The sequence below is a fragment of the Labrus mixtus genome, chromosome 8 (genome assembly GCF_963584025.1).
Source record: "Labrus mixtus chromosome 8, fLabMix1.1, whole genome shotgun sequence".
Classification (NCBI taxonomy): Eukaryota; Metazoa; Chordata; class Actinopteri; order Labriformes; family Labridae; genus Labrus; species Labrus mixtus.
This window is the reverse complement of record NC_083619.1, coordinates 20,988,412-21,014,158: the sequence shown is the minus strand read 5'-3', so window position 1 is coordinate 21,014,158 and position 25,747 is coordinate 20,988,412. Positions and strand designations below refer to the sequence as shown.

Below are 25,747 nucleotides of genomic sequence, written 5' to 3'. Positions count from 1 at the left end.
TGAAACGATCGGGCGCTTAAGGAGCCTTGTATTATTCAGTGTTAGCAAGTCTGCAAAACAATGATTTTTACTTTCACAACATGGATTTTAAAAAAACACCGGTATTGAAATGAATAAGTGTTACCAGTGTAAAAAAAAATTACAACCATCACTTTCAGTTTATTTTCACTTCATAATCTAAAAAAAGTTTATCTTAATATCTTAAAAACAGCATTCAGGTAAGCTGACCATGACATAAAGAAAGACGGGGAGTGTCAGAACATCGCTGACGGCAGCGCACACCAACACGATCCTTCACCAGACAAATATTTGGTTAAAAACCTGACGAGCGCTTCAGCAAACACTGAAGATTACCTCTTTCTGAAACTGTAGCATAGTGTTGTTTTGAATGAGGAATGGTACTTTGTGGCAAAATATAAAGTTAGCAGGGAGATCCAGAGTGGAATTGCAGGATCAAGGGTTAAGGCACTTTTTTTGTAAAAATGCATCCCCTTTAACCCGCCTCATTTAATTCTGTTCCTTTGTTTGGACGTATACAGGAAGCAATACATATTAAAAGAAGGATGTGAGGCAAGTTATACATGGAGTAAGAGGAAAGAGGAGCATTAGCGTCCTAATGATTGTAAGATGCCTACTCCTGAAGCATAAGTGAGGATTGAGCAGCTGTGTCATGCATTAAAAAAGTATTATGTAGCTGATTCATCTATTTGGTAATTTTCATAAAATAATTATTACTTGAGTTAAGTGAGTGATATATCTTTAGTCTCCTTTCAAATCAAAAAGTCGTCGATTGGTCCAGCTTATAAACTGAGAGTATTTGCTGTTATTCTTTTTCATGTTACCTTAAATGGAATATCTTTAAATACTGAGCAGGAAAAATAATCCTACAGAGGTCACACACTGATCGATAGAATATTCGGGACATTAAAAAACAATTGTTTGTTGTAGCACGACTACTTTCCATACTTCATTTACAGCCCTGCAACACAACTATTGTACAGCGTTAGCATCACTGTCAGTCCTCTGGTCATGTGCTCGGTGAATTTACAGCCCTCTCTATTGACCATCAGCCTGAATGAGAGGAAGATGAAGACGAGCCAGTGAAAGGCTGAGACTGCTACAGGCTGACACCAGTCTGCTGTTGCTGGCACTGACCAACCACAGACATGCAAAGAAGATAGAGTGGAGTGAAAAAAGACACTTTACTGAAAATAGACGAGTTGAGACACTACCACTGAGTATAAAGCCATCAAGAGAGCCACGTGTAAGATGCTATTCGGATGTCTTCATGTCATAAACGGACAGATAAAGAAACTAAACACTCAAAAACATCATTTCATTGATTACCATATTGAAACACTAAATGGTAAAAATCAATCAAATGAGCAACTGCAGTTGAGGAACTAACAGACTCTTGGGATCTCTCTAACATGCTGCTGAGGGTGAAAAGCGTTTATCGGTAATTAGAGCTGCAACGGATTTAAAATATTTAAATTTCCGATTAACTTCCCGTTTGTTTTATCCAAAAAAAAAATAACAATAATTTAAATCAAACATATAAAATTCCACTTACAACTTTGTGGAGCATGTGATATTTTCCAATGTCTTGTTTTGTCTTAAGCCCAAAACCAAACAGCATGTTATGCATGATTTCTATTTGAAATCATGCATAAAACAAAGAGAAGGAACTAATTCTGCTTTTTGTGAGGATAACAAAAACATACAATTTCTATCATAAAAAAACAACAATTATTTTTGGAAATCACTGAAATAATTCAATCAAAATTGTTTCTTAATGAATTAATGAACAACTCCCCCTATCCCACTTTCAAGCCCGGCGCAGTTTCTGTAAATGGCTGTTTCGTCATGAGCCTGGATTTGCCCAAGATTTCTGCCTGCTAAATGGAAGTTTTTTCTTGCCACTGTAACTTTTGCTAAAATGTTGCTAAAGCAGTCACGATGGATTAAGCCGGGTCTTTGTAACATAACAATGAGTGAGGTCTTTTATCTGCTTCTTTGTAAAGTGTCTTGAGATAACACTTGTTATGAATTGGCGCTATGCAAGCAAAGATTGATTGATTGATTGATTGATTGATTGATTGATTGATTGATTGATTGAGATAGTTTCAACTCTAATTGATGTCTGAGTTCACTTTGTATCTATTTCATTTTTGGGAAAGGTTGTCCTCAGTCTCCCGTCCCTAACTTCAGCAGGGGAAGTCTAACTACTCTTCAGATGCCCTTGCTTAATGCATCCTAATTGCCAAACAAATAGACTATCTCCCTGCTTCAGCAACATAGCAGAGATTCCTCAGCAGTGACCTCATGAATACTTGAGATGCTTTGTTCTGTCAGATGACACCTGATGATCAACACACATTACAGAGTTCCTGAGGTGTGTCACACAGTCTCTGAAAAATATTACAGGTATGGCTGAGGTGACTTGCACTTCACGTTTTTCAAGTCTTGGCTGAGCTCCAATCACTGGCTCCATTTAGCAGAGACGGAGGGGCAGGGAGTGGTGTGGAAACAACTGGGTGACCAATGATTTCCATCAACAAATCCAAGTATGAAACTAGAACAGTTGACCTTCCTTTTGCTGGGCTTAGTATGACACAATGTACCTTCTATCCAAGTTTGCATAACGCTTAATACAAGTTAACACAAGGCACACACATTTACAATACATGTATAATGCAAGGATATCAAGTGATCCTATTACTTTAAATGAATAATATTTTAGTTATGAACCAGAGAAACAAACCTCAATGTCACAGAACTTATTGTGAATATTCATGTGACCAAGTTGACCAAAATGTTTATGAATAAGTCAGTCAATGAGCAGCAGATCTGTTGAGAGTTTATAGATAGATAGATAGATAACAAGGGGGAAGATGTAGTGTATCAGTCTCCCTGAAATACCTGACAATACCAGCTGATCCCGACACTTAGACTCACCAAACAGGACAGACCAATGATCTGATTTACATGACCACAAACTATCCTTTTGTAATGTTACCCATCATGCTGCCACAACATTTTTTAACAGCATGCTAACTTGTCAATGCTTGACTAAAAATCACAATCAGACTGGTTGTATTCCTTGTGAAAGTTAAGTTGGCATCATCAGTGTTGAACAGCCACTGCTAGCTTCTGTTAGCTGATCTGAAGTCTGGCTCGTAGCTTTCAATCTGTGTCACAATTAATCTTTTAGCACGATCAAAAAAAAAAAAAAACCTCGTCCTGACTGAATAATAATAAACCCCTTTGACAGCTTCACAGTCACAGCTGGTGAATCCATTAAACACCCCCGCAGAGAGAGTCCGCTGACAGTGGGGTCTGGACAGTCTCACCTGTCTGTCTGTCTGGACTAAGTTTACCTAAACCTGGTACCCCAACATTAGCAAGCCGTTAGCCTCTTCAGCTAATGTTAGCGAAGTAGTTAGCCACCTTTCAGAGTCCATAACTGCTCCTTGTCTGCGTGTAAACAGAAACGGTGACACGGCTGGTGAACCGGGGATTTCTTACCCTTTGTAATACGCTTTCACCCGGACTTGGTGGGAATTCTCGCCGGGGTGGGACATGGTGCTGTCCCGCAACGTCGGCATCATAAGCTCCGCCGCGGTGAGTCCGAGTCACCGATTGCCTTCCTTCCTTCTTGGGCTCTCCAGTTGTACACCACGCCCTAAATCACTTGGTTTGTATAGTCCCGTCGACAGACCGGGAAACAAACGAGTCTATCGGTTATAAAAATGATGAATTTATCCTTCTTAAGAGATACAAAAATAACATTCAAAGTAAAGAAAAACTTGCGGGGTCCGCCAAACAACTCCCTACTGCAAAGGCCTAACGACGGATGAGTCCATTGTCGGAATGTTTGGGGGTGGCGTTTACAGACATACCAAACTCTAAGCTGACTTAATGGAAAATAAGATATACAAATACTTTAAATGCTCTCTTTGACGGATTTTTTTTTACTGTTTATGAATTCAAATGAACCCCTACAGTGTCAAAATAACTTACGAAAAGTTAAAGTATACATATGGAAGAATTCCGACTGAACCAAGTGATGCTGTCGTCTGGGTGGGTGGTGCCTTTACGTTCGAACATCTGAGCTCAGACATCGGAGCAGCCCTCAAGACATGTCGCGCTTTCAAATGCTTTGGTTTGGAAATAACTTCACTGGCCAGTAACAAAAGTAAAACGTGTTTATTTTTTTATTTCAACATTTTTTTAGGGATGAGTGAACTAGTGTGTGCGGCTGCGCTTGAATGAAAAAGGAAAAAACTTGTAACCGGCATATGAATAATAAAATAATGGAAACACAAAATAGAAATTGTCATTAGTTGCTTTATTTGCTACTACATTTCACTCCACCACTAAACGTATCTTTATATGTTTCTCAACATAGAGACTGCCACTGAATAATATTATTACATGAGTATGCTTTAAACATTTTTGCAGTGTCAATCATATATATTTATGTGGTAGGCTGTTTAAATATATCTTGCAAAACTTGAAGTCCACGTTAAAAGATCATCCTTTGTGATCAGGAACTTGCTGTTTATCCTTTCTCTGGATAAATCCCCTGACAGGTCGTGATGACCATTCCCGAGGTAACTTAACGTTGTCTCAAAAGCAGTCATTTAATTGTTCTTCTTCGTTTGGTCCTTCTAAAGCAAAGAGCCATAAACCATATAGAGAGCATGACCAAATGTCTATAAGCCCACCAACAGCCATTATGCATTTTATTATTAGCCTATTTTTTTTTGTGTCTGGCCTCTATTACAAGCTTCTACAGTTAACAACCAGTCTTCGGTATTTGAAGCTTTTTTTTGTCAGACAGCAGAAAAAAAAAGTAATTTAAGCATAAATACATCTTATAAACCTATTTACACCCCCGGGACTCCCACTCCGTGCAGCAGGAGCGCAGCAGGCAGCCCGGGATGTGGAAGGTCCTCCCGCACTGCGAGCGGTGCTGTGTCAGGCTTTTAAAATATAAATATCGCCTTCTATATAGCCTACCGTTTCATGTTTATTTTTAATCTCCATTTTAGACAGTACAGCTGCATCCGTGTGCTTCATGACTGGAACAATGTGCCGGGCTTTGCTTAGCTCCTGATGTCCCATGTCTATCAACACCAGGCAGGTAACGCCGACAAGAGGGGAATGATTGTGCATGCATATAAAGCGCTGTCTGAGAGAGGAGAGGCAAAGAGGCAGGGGCAGACACCCTGATTTGTTGAATGTGTTGTCCGAATATGAGATGTGAGCCTCAAATACAAGCTTATTTGTAAACGTTGAGGTTCATCGAGAATGTCCTGATGGTGTGTAATGGAGATAAGCGGCTCTGCAGCAAAATGCAATCAATATTCAAGTTGCCATATGGAGAGACAGCAGCGTTCAGCATCATGTTATATGGCAACAAAAAAAAATGTTTAAGTTTAACACTCCTTTTCTAAGATCATTACATTCAAATGGAAAAACAATATATATTTTTTATTGATTAGCAGTTGACAGTAAAAACAAAACCCTGCTGCAATGTAGCAAATGTGTGTGATGTGTAGGCTGTCTTTACAGGTGAGGAGATAACTCAATGACCTTTATACACATTTAGAAAATGACTCAATGTGTGACAAATTTACAATTTTCATACATTCAATTCGTTTTTCATAATTGTGTATTCAATACCCTGGGAAAAAAGTTGTTGTGTGATATCTTTTGCATCAATTTTTTTGAGTTGTGATTTGATGTTTTCTTTATTGATAACAAAAAAAAAAAAGATTTGTCACATTTTGTCCCAATATTCCTGATTAATTCATATTTTCTAAACACTGTCTACATTCAAGTATGTTATTGTTTCTTTTCCTGTAAATGTGCATGTCGATAATCTAAGAAGTATTGTTTTGAAGTAATATTTTTGTGTGGACATTTTTTTTGTTTGACAAATAGCTTCAGCTGTTGTTTAGCATCTCTTGTAAGCTAAACATGTGTTGTTGTTTTTTTACCGCAAAGTGACACATTTTATGAAACTACCAAACACTTAAGCAGAACATCTCCATCAGCCTGACTCAACTGCATTTTCAATTTAAAAAAAACAAACTTTTCCTATTGTCTATTTCACATCCTCAGTTTTTTCCCAACACTGAATCTGAGCGTGACCTGGGAGATGGATCGACAGAGCCCAGGAGCGAAACAGCCAGATGCTAACAGCACTGTGGTCACCACCACCCCCATCCCATCAGCTACTGTCACCATGGCAACAGTCAGCTCCAGCAGCACTGTGTGCACCCCGGCGCCCTCTACCTCCCTCAGCGTCGTTTCACCAGATAGCCAAGCTGTCCAGGTAATAGACAGTACCTGAGTCTTCTACAGTGATTGTTTCATTAGACGGGCAGGAGGTCCAGACAACAGACAGCAATGTTGACCCCTGCAGGTTTATTATTACCTGACTATAAGGTGGTTCAGGAAATTGACAGTATATTATTTGGACTGCTGCATACATTTTTATTTTATTTTGAGGGCATTCAAGGTAATACTGGGAGCACTGCATAACCTGTTAATGATTATAATAACAATCTTTATTTATAGAGCACTTTAAAAAAAAAAAAAAAAAGTAAAAATTGTGTCACTATTTCATGTGACACAAAGGACGACTATTTGACAGTTAGGGTAATCCTGGTAAAATAAACTATTGTAAACCTTTGCGGGCATTGATTGTTTTCACTTGATTGGCAGGTAATCCAAAGCTTTTGGCACCTCTGCATGCACTGTTTCATTTGGGACTCAGGAGGAGTCCAGTTTAATAGACAACACCATGGACCTCTGCAGGCATTGTTTGACTTGACTGACTGGCAATCAGACTAATAGACGGATCCGAGACCTCTCTTTCCATTGTTTGAAATGACTGGAAGACAGTCCAGGTAATCAACAGTTCCTGGGATATCTGCATACATTGTGATACCTGAGAGGACGTAGACAGCACCTGGGACTTCTTGGGGCATTGTTGAACTTGGCAGGCAGCCAGGTGACAGATGATCCAGTGTTCCTTTTGCACAAATTACTGGCAGTACAAGCAATTCGTACACATTCCTGCACAACTATACTGCGTCTCTATTGCACCTTTCGTAAGTGTTTAAGTATGTCAAGCCAGTCGATTACTTAAAACTACTAACCTTGCGTTTTACATAGCAGATGGAATGTTCTTTTTTGAAGTGCCTGATGTGTCAAACATGTGATGAAATAGGTGATCCAGCACGCCATCCACAGACCTCAGAGCATGGCGGCCCAGTACCTGCATCACATGTACGCAGCCCAGCAGCAGCACCTCATGCTGCAGACAGCAGCCCTGCAGCAGCACCAGCACGCCCCCCACCTGCAGAGCCTGGCCTCCTTACAGCAGGTCAGATTGACGGTGTCCTGTGCAGAATCAGGAGTCATTTTAACACAATTCATGGGAAGTGACACGTTCCTCCAATGTTTTTAGGCTTCAGTCTGTCAGAGGCAGTCACCTTCATCGTCAAGCAGCAGTTTGGTTCATCAGCCTGTTGCTCCATCTGTAAGTATTTTCCGTTCAAATTCTGCTCTGAGCACATTCATAACCTCGACGTCATTCTCCTCAATGCTGCCCCTGAATCCAGATCACACTCCCAGCATCGCCACTAACAGCCCAGCTGATTGCTCGTACCCAAGCGTCTAACTCTGCCAGTGCAGCATCCTCCATATCCCAGCAGGCCATGCTCCTCGGAAACAGACCGCCCAACTGTAGCCAAGCTCAGATGTACCTCCGCACTCAGATGGTGAAAACCTTTTCAAATGTCTCATGCACTGGTTGATAGATTTATATCTCCACAGAAGGCTTTTTTTTTTCAAGTTTTGTGCATTTTATATCTCTTTTTTTTAAAAAACATCTTGCAATCTGTCTCTATATGCTTTTTGCTTCTCCTTCGTCAGCTCATTCTCACTCCTGCAGCCCCGGTGACAACAGTTCAATCAGACTTCCCTGTTGTCACCTCTTGTTCCTCGCTATCTACCTCCACTCAGGTACAAACTTTGCCAGGCACATAATTAGACCTTGCATGCCACAAAACCTCTAATATTAGACCGGAGAGTGTTCGACTGTACAACAGACTGAAGCGTGGTAAACAATGTAAAAGTGGTCTTCTTTCTGCCTATATTCAGGTGCAGAATCTAGCTCTGCGTGCACATTTGCCTGGCTCTCTTGCCACAGCCCACAGTGTGATTTTAAAGCCATCTAACCTGTCTCAAGCGGCGACGTTATCCAAGACATCAGTCTGTGCTCTGAAGAACAACCAGCAGACTGAACCCTCAACAGAAACAGGACCGGCTGGTGTCTCCCAGCTGTCCTCCGGACCGCAGATCATAACCCCAGGTGAGCTAATTTGTTCAAATAGTGAGGATTACAGGAAGAAATTATTAGAAAGACCACGTGATACAGGCTAAATTCATGAGTCACTCTAACCAAAATCATCTACCGCACTCTGTCTACGTTACTGGTAAACTCAGTACACAACCATCAACTAATGAATAATGACTAAATAAATATGATTAAGTCAAGCATATGTTACATGTCGTTACTTGTTTTCATGTCCATCTCTGTATTGCTCTCATTTCAGCTTACACACCGGTGCAGACCCATGCTCTGATGAAGCAGCAGCTGTCCTGTCCTCCAGGCCAGCGGGTGGCGCAGCACCAGCTCATCCTCCAGCAGACAACAGGAGGAGCTCAACACCATCGCCAACTCCAGCCCATCGCCCTCAGAGTCGCACCTCACGAAACCAACTCCACCCCTCTCTCTCTTTCAATTAAAAGACTGACCACAAACAGCACACCGTCACAAACCAGCAACCACACCCCAGCTGCTTCTTCTTCTACTACTTCTTCTTCTTCATCCTCTGTTACTCGTGTTTCTGCCTCATCGACTCAAACGTCCATCCCAGCAGCTGTCCAGCCTCAGCCTCCTCCTCTGGTGGCGGCTCCTCAGCGTCGGACATCAATCCCTCAAGTGCAGAACCAGCCTCCACCGCCTCCTCCACCGCTGGTTCTCCCCAGGCTGCCCCGGAATCCCCCTGCCTCCCTCCAGAGGCTGTCCCTACACTCTGTCCATGCTTTAGCGGTGCAGTCAGGACAGATGCTGCTAAGAGAGCAGGAGCTGCCTGTAGCCGAGGCTCTGGTTCAAATGCCTTACATGAACCTTCCACCTCCTCAAACAGTGGCTGTGGATCTGAAGGTGCATCCAGTCAGACGGGATGAAGCTCCAACAGTGAGTCACCGTTTGTCGTTGTTCAGCTCTGTAAGCGTTGCCTGTTCTCAGTGTGAGTTGTTTCGATAACAGATTTGTTTTGGTTGACCTTTTAGTTTGGGCAAACATGCAAAGTGAACGGACTGAGCTCAGCAGAGAGGAAAGAAGAATCTTCTCCAAGTCCACAGAGAAACAGGTCCACAACAGCTCCCCCTGTGCCGCCTGAGCACAATGTTACAGGTAAAAGACAAAAGGATTTTTATTTACTTTAACAAAAACAAAGCTGGTCCTGTGCTAAAAAAAAAAAATCTTGAATACACCAAGATCAATCAATTTTTTTTATAAAGCAGGTTAAGGCATGATGTCAGGGGCTTTGAATAATTAGCATATCGTTGAATAAGATGCAACATGTGTGTACGCTATTTATAAAATGGAGCCCAGTTTGTTTTTGAGGAAACCAATGTGTTTTGTCATTGTTGCGAGACAAAAATTCTGTTCCATTTGGATTACAAGTGATAGGAAGGAATAATGGTGTCAAAGTCATTCATTTACTTTATTTAGCGACAGATCATTTAAAAGGACATGTATTGATTATTAAACAGATAGTTGGGATTGAAAGAGAGAAGCTCAGATTCGAAAGAGGGAATTAAATGTTTTCCATGTCTGTATGTGATTATAGAATGACAGCATTGGACTTATATTCACTGAGTAGCAGTGAAACGTTTTCATGGTAGCTAAGGCCAAACTGATTCAAACCTCAAGAAACAAGAAGTCCTTAAAATAAGACTGGACAACTAAGAGAGGCCTGGTTGAATGTTGCTTCATCAATCCTCACTCAGCCTGTTATCTCTCCTTTCTCTCGTTGTTCAGCCATGTTGGATTTACCCTCCATCATATCCAGTCCCTCATTGATGAGGTCATCAAGTGTTGAACAGCCGTCCCAGATCACCTCCGACAATGGCAGCAGCAACCCTCCTCCTCCTCCATCTCGTCCACCTCCTCCTCTGCCTCCTCCCGTCCTGCCAGCAGCGGTCAGAGGCCCCAGCCAACCCCTCTCCTGCCCGGCCAGCCCCCCAGCCAGCCCTGACAGGATCCTCACAGCCCACGTCCTCACACACCTCGTAGAGGGCTTCGTCATCAGAGAGGGCCTGGAGCCTTTCCCGGTATGTCCTGGTGCAACATTACAACAAGTGCAACAAATACCCATACACAGAATTGTGGCTATGCTTCAGAGTTGTGGCTTTTATTTATTTTGAAACTAACTTATTCCTAAGACAGAAATCTGAGTAATGTTTGTTTACCTCTAAAAAAAAAGCTCAGTCATTTTCTAAACAGATATTTTCATTTAAAAAAATATATATTTTTTGGGCTTTTTGTGCCTTAATGGAGAGACAGGACAGTGGATAGAGTCGGAAACCAGGGAGAGGGGGTGGGGAGCGGCATGCGGGAGGGAGGCCACAGGCGGGATGCGAGCCCGGGCCGGCCGCTTGAGACGACAGCCTCAATACATGGGACGCGCGCCCTAACCATTGCGCCACCAGCGCACCCCAGATATTTTCATTTTTTGAACGAATGAATGAAACCTTTATTGCCCCTAGGGGAATTTGCCTTCCACAGAGAGCATAAAAACACAATATGAGTGACACAGACGTTGAAACCACGTACAGGACAGCACACAATAACATCAAGTCAAAACACTTTTTCCTTCAATTGTCATCCAATCACTCCAGCCTCATCCATCTGTATCCACGCAGAGTGCACGTGTTTTTCCATGTCTGTGAGCGAAATTTGACATTGTAAATTTACCTTTTAATTCAGGTGGTTTCCACATCACTGTTATCAGACCAGCAGGCTTCACTTCCCGAATCCCAGGAGATGCAAACCAACGGAGCTGCAGCAGCAGAGGACAGTCCGCTGGAAGCTGACCTGTCTGACTCCACAGACTCTGAGATGGAAAACGATGACGCTGCAGCAGATGGTGAGTTGTGTGCATGCCTGGGTGAATTTGTTTGTGTGTAAATTAACTGTTAATATTCCCAAGTGGGGCACTTTTTAAGGAAAAAACATCATACGCCTCTAGATATTCAGTTGAATTTCCATCTAAGAACTCCTCATGTCTTGAATGAAAGCATCTGAGTTTGACACGTTTCTCTAATCTTTTTTTTTTTTTTTTTTTTTTTTCTCTTGAATTTTTCACTTATTTGTGTGTGTGGGAGTGTATGTGTGTGTTTCAAAAGTGTGTGGCTAACACCTGGTCCTGTGGAGTTTCAGATCTGGCAGAGAGTGTGTCAGGTGTGCTGCAGTGTGAGTTCTGTGGGAGCAGAGGCTACGCTTACACATTTCTGCGCTCCAAACGCTTCTGCTCGATGACGTGTGTCAGAAGGTAAACACACCCACACTCTCATTCAGATTCGAATACCAATAACAACAGTTCAAGAAATCAGCAGGAAAAGCATCAAGTATCAGTCTGGCCCTCTGAAATAATGTCATTATTTTTTTAAATTGCAAACCCTGCCTTTAATAATAATAATACTCATGAAATAAACCATCCTGAAGTCTCTTCCAGGCTTTTGAGATGAATGCACTATCGACTGTTGTTGAGTCATTTGTGCTTAAAAAAGTAAAAAAGTGCCCAGCTGTTTTAGGAATGAACAGAGTACTTTCTTTCAAACTAACTCTATTCACTTTTAATACACTGTTTAAGACGTACGTCGTCATAAACAAATGACCACTTGCTTTTGAGTAGTGAAGTCTGAAAGTGTGGAGAGATGGACTCAAACAGTTTGACCTTTCAATGTCATTTGGCAACAATCAGATACATGAAGAGCAACACCAAAGTTATAGTTTAAAAAATAAGGACAGGATTTTTTTGTTTATGATTTTGTTGGATGAATATCATTTAAAAAAAAAAAAAAAAAAAAAGCAACTTTAAATTTGTATTGGGCTTTAAAGCTTAAATCCAGTTTTGTTTGCATCTGGAACATGATGTGGAAACACTGAGTAAGACTCATGAATGACTAAACGTGCCCTCGAGCAAGGTGCTGAAACTTTGGCTGGAACAGAACGTATAAAAAGTCTGAGTTATGCTGCAAAAGAGCATAATTTGTTGTATAAATGATGATTAAGAAAATCTGAATTATGTTTATCACTTCTAAAAAAATGTCTGTCTCATTGGTGGTAAAAAAAATGTGATCTGACATCTGGAATCTATTTGGCTACATTTGGGTTCTAAGAAACAGTCTCAAGAGCATAATCACAACCGGGTTTCTCTTTGAGACAACTCGAGGCGTTAAAGCTTAAAGTCCAGAGCTCAACAAAAGCCCGTCTTACTGTCTGCACTTGGCACATCATGAATAATCAAGTCTCAAAGGGCTGCTGGGCTTCATGGATGACATCCTGACTGCAGGGCCATCGCTACACAGATGTGATCATCTGCAATGGACTGCATGAAGGGTTTGAATCTCTCTGAATATTTGAATGTGTGTGTGTGTGTGTGTGTGTGTGTGTGTGTGCAGGTTTAGTGTGAGCTGCACCAAGCGTATCAGCATGCTGGGAGCAGGCCGCTGGGGTCACAGGCCGATGGGCAGGAGAGGACGACCCCCAGGCAGAGTCAAGGGAGCCTCCAGAGAACATTTTCTGAGACAGGTCAGTTAACATCAGCGACCCGCTGCGCACAACAACATGCTGAAGTGCCGCAGGGATCACTGGTCCTCTGAGACGGGCCGCTCTCGGGGGAACAGTTGCATCTGACAGCAGAAGAGTTTTAAAGGAGAGCAGTGAAATATGAATGCATTTCTAAACTTTAGCAAAATGGGAAAATGTCCATATCTACTGAAATTCCTTTACGGTAAGAAGCACCAGGGCACACTGACCCATCTTGCTTGAAAACTTCTAAATTACTCATTCTCTCAGACCATTTTATTTAACCACTGAATGAAAGTATGTAGATGTAATATTTGTCTGATTGTCTTTGTGTTCCACAGACTTCAAGGTTGCTTGGTTCGGAGGAGGCCCTTCAAATGTCACTGAGAGACGAGGGGGACCCGGACAATGAACAGGAGGAGGATGAGCCTGCCGTCCCCATGACAACCAGGCTCCGGAAACAGGCCGAGAGACAGCGAGAGAGGGAAAGGGAGAGGGAGAAAGAGCAGGAGCAGAGGGTGACAGAGACAGTCTGCCTATCTGACAGGGACGAAGACGCCGTCTCTCCGTCTCACTGGAACGTAGAACAAGTGTTCTCTTTTATCAACTCTCTGCCAGGTAGATGCTGGGACATGAGCAAACCTCATGACAGTAAACATGACAGAGACACTTACATACTATAAATGAAGCTAGCAATCAAACCCTTGACCTGTGCAAATATGTGAGTGAAAAGAATCCTTTTCCTGTCATAGAAAAGGAAGATAATGACCCCCAGAATGATAGTTTGTAAAAAGTAAAGTAGGTAAAAGTTGCTGTTTACATTTGAAGTGTGGCTACATGTGGGAAAAAAAAGCTACTGTAGAATAGAGAGATTGTAAAATAGATGAGTGTAAGGCAGCAGGAGAACAAGGGGGACACAAACTTTAAGACTGGTTTAAGCAGGAAAACCCGTTTGAAACAAGGGGAAGACAAGGGAAGAGGAGCAATATGTTTTCATCAAGAGTATCAAAAAGCATCCAGGAAAAATCTTTACATTGTTTACAAAGTAGCGCACATTTACTTTTGCTGCACTGTTGGTGTTTTCATTGACATAAAAAAAAAAAGGAATGATCTTTTGTGCATCAAAACTGCAATGAAGGAATGTACTATGTTCTTGCAGAAACATATTTGTAGTTTGTATTCTCTCTCTCATAGTTTGTATTCACCTTCCACATCCACGTCTTCTCTCTCCTCCAGGTGGTCAGGATGTGGCCCAGGAGTTTCGTTCCCAGGAAATCGATGGACAGGCTCTACTGCTGCTCACAGAGGACCACCTGGTCAGCAGCATGAACCTTAAACTGGGACCCGCACTGAAAATCTGTGCACACATAAATTTGCTGAAAGATGCGTAAACAATGAGCATTTCCACTCTGTAAGAACGGAATAGTTGCTTCTATCTGGACCGGGATGAGGTAAACAAGACACTCTGTTTATTCCTGCAGAGATAACACGCACTGTCGATGTGACTCGATCTCAAACAGAGCGGATTATATTGAACTGAAATAACAAATGTACAGACTGCCATTTTCTCAGACAACTGTCAAAGTTTCTCTCTGGGCGCCTCGGCCACACCGACGAGTCCACACACTGCCACAGCTGGTTTCTACACACAGATGAGCATTTCCTTTTATCGCCTCTTGTCATTACTTTGTACTGATTGTAGCAGTTTCACTCTGATGATCCATTTGTTTCAAAATGGTTTAAGAAGATCTTTTATCAGTAGTATGGAATCCTTGAGAGACAGGCTGTGCAAAAGGTCCAGTGATCCTTTATTTAAGTCTCCTGTATACGTGGAGAATACGTTTTTTATCTTGTTGTTATGACTGAAGATGACTGAGGTTACTGCCATGATGATCTTTCTAAATCGTTCTTCGGAAAGGTTGTTTATGAATGTGTTACTGCAGAGTCTTTATTGGGAAGTCGTACAACCAAAATGTATGGCAGAAATGAGATACAGATTTTATTTTGTGTTTGAAGTTACATCGACATTTTTTTGTTTTAGCCTATTTTTTAATAGTACAGCTACAGAGAGACAGGAAATACAGGGAGAGAGTGGAGGATGATGTACTGAGTAGCTTCAGGACCGGGAGTCGTACTGGTCACCAGTGCATCAAGGACTTTGGCTTATGCACTGGGACGCCCACTTTACCAAACCAGCAGTGACCCAGTGTTGTTTAAGTTTACCATTTCCATTTCTTAGGTTGTAACACAGGTGAGAAAACACATTTAAAAAAAACTGGAATCATCTGCCTTTTTCCTCACTTGCCTCTCAGGGCTTCTGTACATTTGAATGTAAAGAAAACAACTCTACCTTTACGTCCTCACACAAAGCAGTTAAGGTCTGCTGCCCAGTCTCAAAGTTTACAAAACAGATACATGCTTACTATCTTACACATTTGATACACTTCATCAGGAAACATGCTTTTAATGGCTCCTGGAAACAAACTGATGACGATGTTGTTATTTATGAATTATTTATTAAAACCATAACTAACTAAAAAGCGAATAAAAAGACTCAAATATGTTGAACTGTTTTGTGGTTTATAGATAAAAGTGGCCAAATTTCCCTTCTGAGCTTTACTTCAATTCTTTTCCTTGGACTATAGATCATGAGGTGATGTCATCAGAGTGTGGGGTAAAACAAATGCAGTATATTCAAATTCTTCAAAATCACAAAATATTAAAAACTTTTTCATAAATGTTACATTTGAATGAATATATATAAACGAATGTGCTTTGGAGCTCTTCAAATGATAGGAAAAGAAGTTATTTCTCACCAACATCTTTGGTGGGACGGTCTACCCAGACTTTCAGGCGATTGGTTAATTCCTGTCGTTGTCTGATCACTAAAGAAAGTTGATGTTTAGGCTTTTGGATCCTCAGAGTGAAGTGAAAGATGAAACGTGTATTCTGGTGGACCACCATTGGAGGGAGCCCCCTCACTGCTCTAAAGAGAACACAAATACCTTCTGTCTATCATTGAGGGGGTCTTTTCTGCGAACAGAGAACTTTTCTGTGAAACAGAGATATAGTATGGAGAATAAATACAGAGAAAAGTACTCGAGAACTGTATTTCCCATTCATAGAAAGACGGCACATGAATAAACCTCAGTCACATGAATGATTCTTTTTTTTTATTTGAAACTAGTTCAGACAGGATTTCATTTTACAGCTCTGTTACAACTTCGAGACAGGTTAAAATATATTTTGGAACAATGCTACAATCATTTAAGTGCAACTGAGTACATTTCCTCTCTACTGAAAAATACTACTGAATATATCATACACGTTCTATGCTGTACATGGGGAATGTGTTGCGTGGATGTGAAACGCATCGATGGAATGTTTTGACGTGTGCAGGGACGGTCTGGATGAAAACACTACCAGAGTTACAGTTTTATACACAAAGGTTTCCATGCACACTATTTTGGTTTACGAGGCTACTGTGCAAAAAGTTGTTGCGTTTTAAGACATTTAGCGATATCAATGTGATAGAAATGTCATGAACTCGATGACAGGTGAGTGCTTGCAGAGGCAATAAGGTTGATCAGTTTACAGGCACTGCAAAGATGAGTTTATACATTCTCAATCTGGCAACACTGCTTTGTTTGACAGGTCTGTTACTTCAGATTCAGTGTCAAACATATTCCATCAGCCCCAATGCTAATCTTAGCTAGCATGTAAGCTTAAGTCTGAGCTATCCTGAATGTAAGACTTAGTCAGAGGGGAGTAAGTAAATCAGGCCCTTTAAACAGACACAAGTCAGAAAGAGCTTTAGAGAGGGGCCTTATCAAACATTAAAAAAGCAAAGGAAAGCAGGAGAGCTTCACATGAAAACTGTCTCTTCAAACATTAAATTCAGCTTAAGGAACGGATTTTGCCATAATGATAATGGTGGAAAAAAAGTATTTACTTGGGTTAAATTGAGTTTTTTTTTTTTTATAAAAACGTAATTCAACAGTAAACTCAAAACAGCCAATAACAGCTCTGTCTCCAGTGACCATGTAACTAGGACCAAATCTTCTCATAATTTCCAGGAAACCGTCAAGAACTTACAGACCTGTCAAATAAAGCAATAACCTTTATCTTTATCATTATATATATATATATATATATATATATATATATATATATATATATATATATAGCTGATGGTTTATTGCATTCTTTAAAGTCGAAACACTTTCCTGACACGTGGAAATAGGATGTCAGCTGCAGTCAAATCTGAAATATAACAAGATAAGTAACTACCCCTGAACTCTAAGCAAACCTCTCACAATATCTCTGTGAAGATTCCTCATATAGCTGGCTGATAACCTGAGGCGAGAGAAAATGAGCTGACACATATGGCTTTAAAAAAACAAAAACAAATGTGATCAAGGAATAAAGAAAAAAATGAATGAATGTATTAACAATCTGCAATTCTAACAACTGCAAAAAAAAAGTTGTAATGGAAGGTTTAAACTGTGATGTGAGTGAGGGACATAACACGTAACATCTCTAAAATGATAAATAAAGGTATAAAACACAGCAATGAGCCTTTTCAACAGGGAATGGATTCAACATTTTACCTCTCTGCTTCTTGCACGTTCTCCCCAGCTTTACTTAACAAAGGGTGGAGCATGTTTCCTAATGGGCAGCAGCAGCAGAGCTTATGATGACGACTGACCCACTCCAACTCCGCGGTGCAGAGACACGAGCGGAGAAGACGGGCAGGACGATACTTGCAGATCACTTAGTCATTTGTCGGACTCCAGCTCAGCTCAGGGCATGCTTACAGAGCCGTGGTCTTTGTCTACGGATATGGACTTGACCAGCTCCTCCACCCAGCGGACTTCAGAGGCCACCTGCTCAGCCAGGACCTCGTAGCGATTCTCCAGGCGCCCAAACTTGCGCTTGAGGATGTTTGCGGCCTGCATGGTAAGCCGGGTCTCCTCCTGGCTCTTCTTGCGCTGGGCTTGAGTGCGCTGCAGCTCCTGGCGGATGTGGCTCAGGTCGCTGGAGATGCTCTGGTTCTCCTCCTTGTACCAACCCTCCTTCTCCTCGTAGATGGACAGCAGCGCCGCCACGTCCTCCCTGCACGAGCGCTGATTGCGCTCCAGATCCCTCAGGCCCTCCTCCGCTGCGGCGATCTCCTCAAGGACCTGGGAGAAGCGCTCAAAGTTGACGTAAGTATTGTTGGGTGGCATACTGGAGTGGGACTTAATGGTGTACTCCTTCAGACGAGTGGTCTTCAGGCGCCGGCGCTCAGTCTTGTGGTCTCTCTCCTCCTGACGGACATTTCGCCTCTTTATCACCTGGAGAGGGTTAAAAGAAAAAATACAAGTCTAAATATGGAGGACTACTCTGAATGATACTGGGCTTTTTTAGCCAATAGCAAGAATGATATATGAGACACATAAAAAAAACCCGTAATAACATACTTGAACAAACCAATTTTTTGCTTACGGTATGAGGAGAACTTTTTACTCATTGATCTTTAATTGAAAAACTATATATCAGGCAGACTGTTTCTCAACACATTAGAGCATCATTCGTGCAACTTCTTGTCACTTATTAGCCGAAATACACTGATGAGGCATATCTGCAACAAGCTTAATCGACTAATATATCTGTCCAGCTCTATTTGATAATGAGCGAAGAACAGATGTGCAGAAGCTCTTTTAAACAAGTAAAAAATAACCATTTTAAAATGTAATGTTTGAATAGAAGCATTGCCGCCCCAAATACCAAACAGGTTATAAAGTCTATGACACAAGAACAACAAAACAAGACGTCAGCTAAGAATACAAAGAAATACAAATGAGTCTGGCGAAGATTTGTTAAAATTTCAGAAGAATTTTAAAAAACTGACAGAGGTCGACCTACACATAGACTTAGCATTACATCACTGTAAGAGCACATGTAATACAGGGCTTCAACCTGTAGAGCCTGATCAGAAACATTTTATATTTAAACTCTACAAAAGAAGCCAGAAAGGAACAGACATGGCCAACATAAGTGATCATGTACTTTCTGTATGTTGAGGCACTTTCTCAGCAAACAGTAACGCATCATGAGTTTAGCAGGTGGATCATGAATACTCAAAATGCACAGACCCATTCCTCAGCACTCTCAGAGGATTGGATACAAGTCTCTTATCATGAAAGACAATCAGTGAATATGAGACAATATCAGCAGGTGATTGAATTCTAAATAAATGACTCACCTTAATCCAGGGGTGTTCAAGACTGTCATCGATTGTCATCCTCTTTCTGAATAAATAAATTAAATGATTCACCAGTGAGAAAATGACAAAAACATTTAAGCAAATACTTCAATGTGTGAACAATAAAGGTTTCTCTTTTTTATTTGAAACCTAAAGAAAGTGCTTACTTTGGATCTTTAACCAGCAGGCGGCGTATGAAGTCTTTAGCCAGCTCACTGGTGTTGCTGAAATACTCCTCATCGAAGTCGTAGTTGACAGCAGAGATGTTGGTCAGGGTCTCCTGTTTGGTCTCACCCAGGAAAGGTGAAGCCCCGCTCAACCTACAGGGACACAGATATGCTTTTATAAACCACATGAGATGAGCGGTGAAGTGGTTTAGGTTGCATTAAATGTTAAACAACGGCCAGTGGTGAGATGAATGATTACTCACAGGATGTATGTGATCACTCCGATACTCCTACAGAGAAGAGGAGAACCGAGCATGAATGAAAACGCTCACATTGGTGAGTAAATATCTTCAGATGGGTAAACTACAAGAAGGGAAAATCTTACCACATGTCTGCCTCCAGTCCAAGAGGCTCATAGTTGACTATTTCTGGCGCTGTAAAGCAAAGAGGAATGAACGCCTTAATTGAAACCAGATGTGGAGATCTGTAACATCCACTTACAGGGTTTAACTTACTCGCCAGCTCGCGCTCACAATGGAAACTTTTCACTCGGATATTACAAGAAAAAGAAAACGCGGTCTCACCGACAAACTCCGGTGTTCCAAAGATGTTCTTGAACTCATTTCCAGCTTTAATCTGATGAGCGATCCCGAAGTCGATCAGCTTGATTCTGGGGTTTGGGACATTCTTGTCTAGCAGCATGATGTTCTCAGGCTGAAAGAGGAAACGATTACAATGATGAGAAAATTGTTTCTCATGCAGTACACAAGTAAACATGAGAGCTATAAAGTAGGAAAGCTTTAAAAGTTGTATTTTATTAGATCCTCTGTAAGTTTGGAACTATCTGAGTATTTACTGTTTGGTTAATATCTTTTTATTGTACTCTGTGAAGCTGCTAGCTATCACATTATGCATGTCCGCACTTATTTCTGTCCTTGTTGTTCTGTAACACCTGCATTTGGGGATCAATAAAGGATGATCTCATCTTAATAACAAGCACCGCCACACTGGCATGTGCCACATTACAAAGTGTGGCGTACCATCAGCCACTTTTTAATCTGGGCATCACTTCACTGAAAAACATTACATCAAACAAAAATCAACGTGTTAAACTGTGAACGTGCCTGAAGCGTGGCAATAGCACTCGATTAACGTAACTATCGAAACAAGACAGAGGCACCAGACACCTTTCCTAAAGGAGTCTATACGGAAACGTTGACTGTCAAGTTTCTCGACAAATACAATCTGATTTGATCTGAGATGGCTTCACATCTTTTTTTTCCGGGTTTAAACTTGTACTACATTAAAGTGGCACATTTTACCAGAACTAGAATTTTACCAGACTATTAAAGCTGACTGAAATGTATTCATAGAAAGATATCTTGTCTGTAGTTTTCTTAGAGGATGAAAAATCTTACAAATTGCAAAAATCTCTCTGCACACAACAGTGGAACATCCTTGAAAGTACGGCATAAACTTCTTTCCCCTGACCTCAAGTTCTCACTAACATGTCAACTACGACTACTGGCCCACAGCCTCAAAAACAAGCTGCTTTAACCACACACACTGCTGACCTTGAGGTCAAAGTGAGCGATCCGTTTGGAGTGAAGATACTGAACGCCATCCAGGATCTGCTTAAGGAACTGGGTGGCCTCCTCCTCCGTCAGAGATTCCTTCTCAGCCAGGAAGTCAAACAGCTCTCCCCCTGACACCAGCTCCAGGATCAGGATCACGTCCGTCTTGTTTTCAAAGATGTCGTGCAACGTGATGATGTTGCTGTGTTGGATCTCCCGCAGGATGTTGACCTCGCGCTCGATCTCCTCGCGGCTCACCCCTCGCCTACTGGACGACAGCCGCCGCTTCTTGATGAACTTCGCAGCGTACTCGTCGCCTGAGCTCTTCTCCTTGCACTTACGAACAATGGCAAACTGTCCGCTGCAGAAAGGATAGAGAGAAAAAAAAGAAAAAGATTTAGAGCTTTTAGCCTTTTTTCTCTCCAGCCTTTTCTTATTATGATGATTCAATTCCTTCAAATACATGAGTCAAACAACTTTATCAATCCCACTTTGGAAGACTGGTATGGACAAATCATATATAAAAACATAAACACACACAACCATGACACACAGACAACAAATACACAAACACCTAAAATATGAATTGAACTCTAAAACTTTTTCTGATGAATAACCAGTGATCAACAAACTGGACAACGAGATAAAAGGATCAGACTTGATAAAAGGATGAGAGGATCAGTCTTGATAAAAGGATAAGAGGATCAGTCTGCCAAGGAAGAGAAAACCCATGGAGCAATAAGTCGTCTGATTGCAGAGGGGATGATCGAGGGAACGATTAAATAGCGGGTCAGTATTACAAACAGGTAAAAGATAGACGCAGTGATGGCAACAGAGGACATTCACTTGTGAGTTCAATGTTCAACCTGCAGCTCTCTGACAGAGTCGCAGACTGCAAATGCATGGAAGGTCTCTTTGATTCCCTCCTGTGATCATCAGAGAGATTTTCATATTGTTCCTGTTTTAAATGTGAGGCTGTGAAAGCAGCAGACAAAAGCTCTGAAGACTCTCAATAAAGGATTTTTCAAAACGACAGAGGATGATGGGACTGACTGAAAAGATGTTTTTAGCTGCTGGTAAGATTATACAAGCAATTCAAAATCATGATAGTAATATTTTTTATCACACATACCTGATTAGGTCAGGTCTTTTTACGGGATTTGGCTTGCGCACCCTTAAAATTGTAGTTGTCTTTAAAGAGAAAGGCCTTCATTTTGTCATAAACTTATAAATATATACTAAATTTGTTTCATTTCAAATGTTCGCAGAGTAAGGAGTGAAAGGTGTGTTGTACTTGTGTTGCAAGAAAAATTGGTTGAGAATCATTACAGAACAAAAAAACACATCTCTTATCTCATCTCATATCTGTCAGTAATCAAATCATTAAGCATTATTTTCTTAAAATACAATTGGACAATTTTCCTCCTTACAGAACCAACTTGTTCAAAGACTTTTTTTGTAATTAGTCTGTAACATATAATACTAACAGGAAGTTCTGTGCACATTATTAACAAGAAGAAATCCCTTAAATACCTGAAAAAGTTGACATAATGTACTGAACAACTACTTTAATTGTTTTAAGAAACTTTAAGGGGTTTAAATCTGGGGCACTTAATGACTTGGTACAAAGGAGGTCTTTGCACTGATCTTATGACCTGTCAAATGCTGACCCCTTGGTTGTTAAACACATTGTATTGCATAATGGATTATTAAAGAGTTGGACTGAAAATGGTTCTTCGTTCTCAAAGGAGCAGGAAAATAAGCCGGAAAACTGAAATACTATGTTGTAACAGTATGTTTGGAATAACTGAAACGAAAACAAACCTGATGTAATTTAGTGTGCAAGTACAGAGAAACTATTTCATACAACATGAGATAACTGCACAACTGACACACACAAACAAACCAACATACACACATACACCCACAGTGCTCTCTCCCACACCACAGCAGAGGTAGAAAGGCACATTGAAAGTCTGTGACGTCAAGCTTTTGCTGCATTACTGCAGAGAACAACAGCTCAGCTGGAGACAGCTTTATGTAATAACATCCAACAACTCATTCACAAACTATCAAGAACAGAGATAGAGGGATATGCATCATTTTTCTAATACATTAAATATTTGTTTACCTTTATCAAATCGGATATTTTGGATGGCCTGCAGCTCATTCTTTCCCAAAATGCACCTCAAACACAAACTAATGTAACGTTGTGGGATTTTAATTGAGCAGCTCTTTGGAACCATCTTTAAACACTTTCTGTTTCACAGAGGTAACTGAACTATGCATACATTCAGGAAATTGCAGTTTCAAATGCCATGTATGAATTTGTATTTACATTAAATTACAAATAAGGACATAGAAATTGCTGATGGCATTTGGATTTGGAATTATTAATGCATCCTCCATAAATTTGTTTTAGGTGCGCTCACACGTGTTTTATGGGTGTCATCTGATGGTCATCAAGGACACATGATACGACTCAAGTGTAAACAGTGTCTCTTTAAACAGTGACAGCAGACTGAGTATCAAACAGATGCTTTACTTTAAGAGGTATTCTGCCAGAGGTGAAAGAGACAATGAATCTGGAAACATACCTGCCCAGCTCCTCTCCCATCTCATAATAAAGCTCGACATCCTCTTGCCTGAAGCCAGCCATGGTGTGCTGACTGGAATAATGATGATGGGATGAACACCTTTTGATTCACTGCAGTAAAGAAAAAAAGGAGAAAGATATGGGAAAAAAAGATATGAACCAACTAAACACCAGCAAAGATTAGTCAGAACTCAACAAAGCCACGTAATCTTAACTGCGATAGAAGTATTGGCTGTAAGCACACTCCAGCTGTGAGGTTTCTTTCCTCCTTATTTGGCCGGATCATCACAGCTTTAGTTTTTCAGACACTTTCTGGCTGATGTCAGACCTCTTGCATACCAGTCCTACTTACATCATCTCCTGCCCTCAACCAGCCATCTGACTCAATTAAAGGGTCTGAGCTTCAGCCACACAACACAGTATTTTCTCATCTTAAACCTTGAATAACATTTCCCAATCAAAAACTGTTAAATCTGTTTTTTTTTGTTTTTTTTAAACTGCATCGTATAAATGGTGAGCGCTCATAAAGGCTGTGCAGCGACTCTACTGTAAAGGCACAAAACATCCAGAAGGACGTTTTTCTAAGCGAGGAAAAATGATTATTAAAAACAACAAAAGGATAAGACACACAAAAGAAACCATTGCCACTTATATAGTATTTCATCATCGTTGAGATTCGAGGCATAAGAAGAGGAGATAAAGCAACAACCGGCGACGGAAGAGAGCTAGCTTAGCTGGTTGACATTAACTAGCTTACATTATTGTACTGTACAAACACCGGCTTTCTCTGTTTGTGGAGAGTAATTACCTCGTAAAAAATATCCACCGAGATTAATAACACTAAAACAAGTTGACGTGTAAATAAAACAAGTGTAAAAGCGTCGATATAAGGCATACTTACAGTACGTTTGGCTACGAGTGCTGCATTCCTCTTCAAAGTAGTTCAGAGTGAATTCCCAGACTGGACGATGTCAAACTACACATCGAGGAAACAACAACTTCCGGTTTGTCTTCAAAATAAAAGACGTAATGACGTATTCGGTGATAAAGCTATAGGGGTGTGCTCTCACTACTGTGGTTAAAAAAAATATATCCTAAAACATTTGATTTGTTGTGTGCTTGAGTTATGTGTATGGTGGTAAGGAATATCATGCCTTCATGTCAAGGTGCGTGCATATCTTTGTTTTTTGCCAATTGCAAAACACTGGCAACCATAAAGAACTGCAAGACAACAAACCCTTTTGTCATTTTCATATAGAAAACAACGTTTAGAGAAACAGTGATTCGATGTTTGAGTGGAAATAACTGTAGGAAAAAACATCATTGCATATTACAATGTTTGGGTTTGAAATGCATGTAAACAGGCAGTGGTCGGTCGGTCTGTAGGTAGGTATGAAGGTAGTCAGATATGAACAAATAAATATTAACTAGATTAAGTCTCCTCGTCCTTCGTCTATATTATATGAATTCAGAATTTCCCCTATGGGAATCCATATCCTTATTTTACCTTAATGTGACCCCACTATTCAGAATCTATAAGTTGCAGGTATGTCTGTGTTTCAATACCCTGTAATTCAAAATATTATTGTTTTCTACTTGTACACCAAACAAAAGTATAAACCAAAGGGTATAAACCTAAACGCACACATCTGAATGCAGCCTTTTATTCTGAAGGCAGTTATCGGTCCATCTCCGGTGATTTGTCGCGTGATGCAGGTAAATATTCGGCAGAAGGGGGACCATATGGGATGACATCATGCCGAGTGAATCAAGCCGCAGCAGTACGTCAATGAAAAACAAGATCAGGCCTGCAACGGCAAAGAGTTAGGAGGGACTGATGTCATCCTAAAAAAATACTCTCGAAGTGAGGCAGGCGGTCAGAAGTTACCATTACATAACATCAAAACAATGTAAATATTTCGCATTTATAAGTAAGGCTGTTTTTTAGAGCATGTACAACACACCAGTTATTACCATTTAGTATACTTCTTTCAGTTCCAGTCCAATTGTCAAACTATGTTTTCAAATAAGAGGTCCATGATATGAACATATGAGTCTGAAACAATTAGCCTACTAGGCTATATAAAGTATTTGTTTATCTCTGTTAACGCATTTTAACGTTGATTTAATATATATATGAATTAACAGGCAACACATATTAAGCAAGAAGTCTAATAACAAAAAAGAAAGTTATCAGATTTGCTTTAGAAAAGTTAAAATGCTTCGTCAAGAGTAGGAGACCTGTTTTGGAGACATAGT

General features: G+C 40.7%; 3 protein-coding genes across 3 annotated transcripts in view; 1 reads left to right on the top strand and 2 right to left on the bottom strand.

Annotated features, from left to right (window-relative positions):
- prkci (protein kinase C, iota) overlaps positions 1-3,869 on the bottom strand; it is a 28,973-nt gene extending 25,104 nt beyond the window's left edge. The window contains exon 1 of the mRNA XM_061045068.1: positions 3,529-3,869. Within this exon, the coding sequence (XP_060901051.1) occupies positions 3,529-3,611 (83 nt within the window). The 5' untranslated portion in view covers positions 3,612-3,869. The remainder of the gene's footprint in view (positions 1-3,528) is intronic.
- A 2,270-nt stretch (positions 3,870-6,139) lies between these two features.
- Positions 6,140-15,472, top strand: phc3 (polyhomeotic homolog 3 (Drosophila)). The gene is made up of 14 exons (XM_061045066.1): positions 6,140-6,346; positions 7,247-7,402; positions 7,487-7,558; positions 7,641-7,799; positions 7,954-8,043; positions 8,182-8,392; positions 8,637-9,283; positions 9,379-9,502; positions 10,133-10,425; positions 11,081-11,240; positions 11,534-11,645; positions 12,778-12,907; positions 13,246-13,522; positions 14,141-15,472. Exons 1-14 carry the CDS (start codon positions 6,170-6,172, stop codon positions 14,293-14,295), a joined length of 2,763 nt encoding a protein of 920 aa, XP_060901049.1. The 5' UTR covers positions 6,140-6,169; the 3' UTR covers positions 14,296-15,472.
- Positions 15,473-16,055: 583 nt separating this feature from the next.
- dapk3 (death-associated protein kinase 3) lies at positions 16,056-24,498 on the bottom strand. The gene is made up of 9 exons (XM_061045067.1): positions 24,390-24,498; positions 23,490-23,599; positions 20,893-21,253; positions 19,903-20,032; positions 19,704-19,752; positions 19,582-19,608; positions 19,319-19,471; positions 19,152-19,197; positions 16,056-18,240 (listed from the first exon to the last, which is right to left on the bottom strand). The coding sequence occupies exons 2-9, from the start codon at positions 23,549-23,551 to the stop codon at positions 17,707-17,709; spliced, it is 1,362 nt and encodes a 453-aa protein (XP_060901050.1). The 5' UTR covers positions 23,552-23,599; positions 24,390-24,498; the 3' UTR covers positions 16,056-17,706.
- Between the last annotated feature and the right edge of the window lie 1,249 nt (positions 24,499-25,747).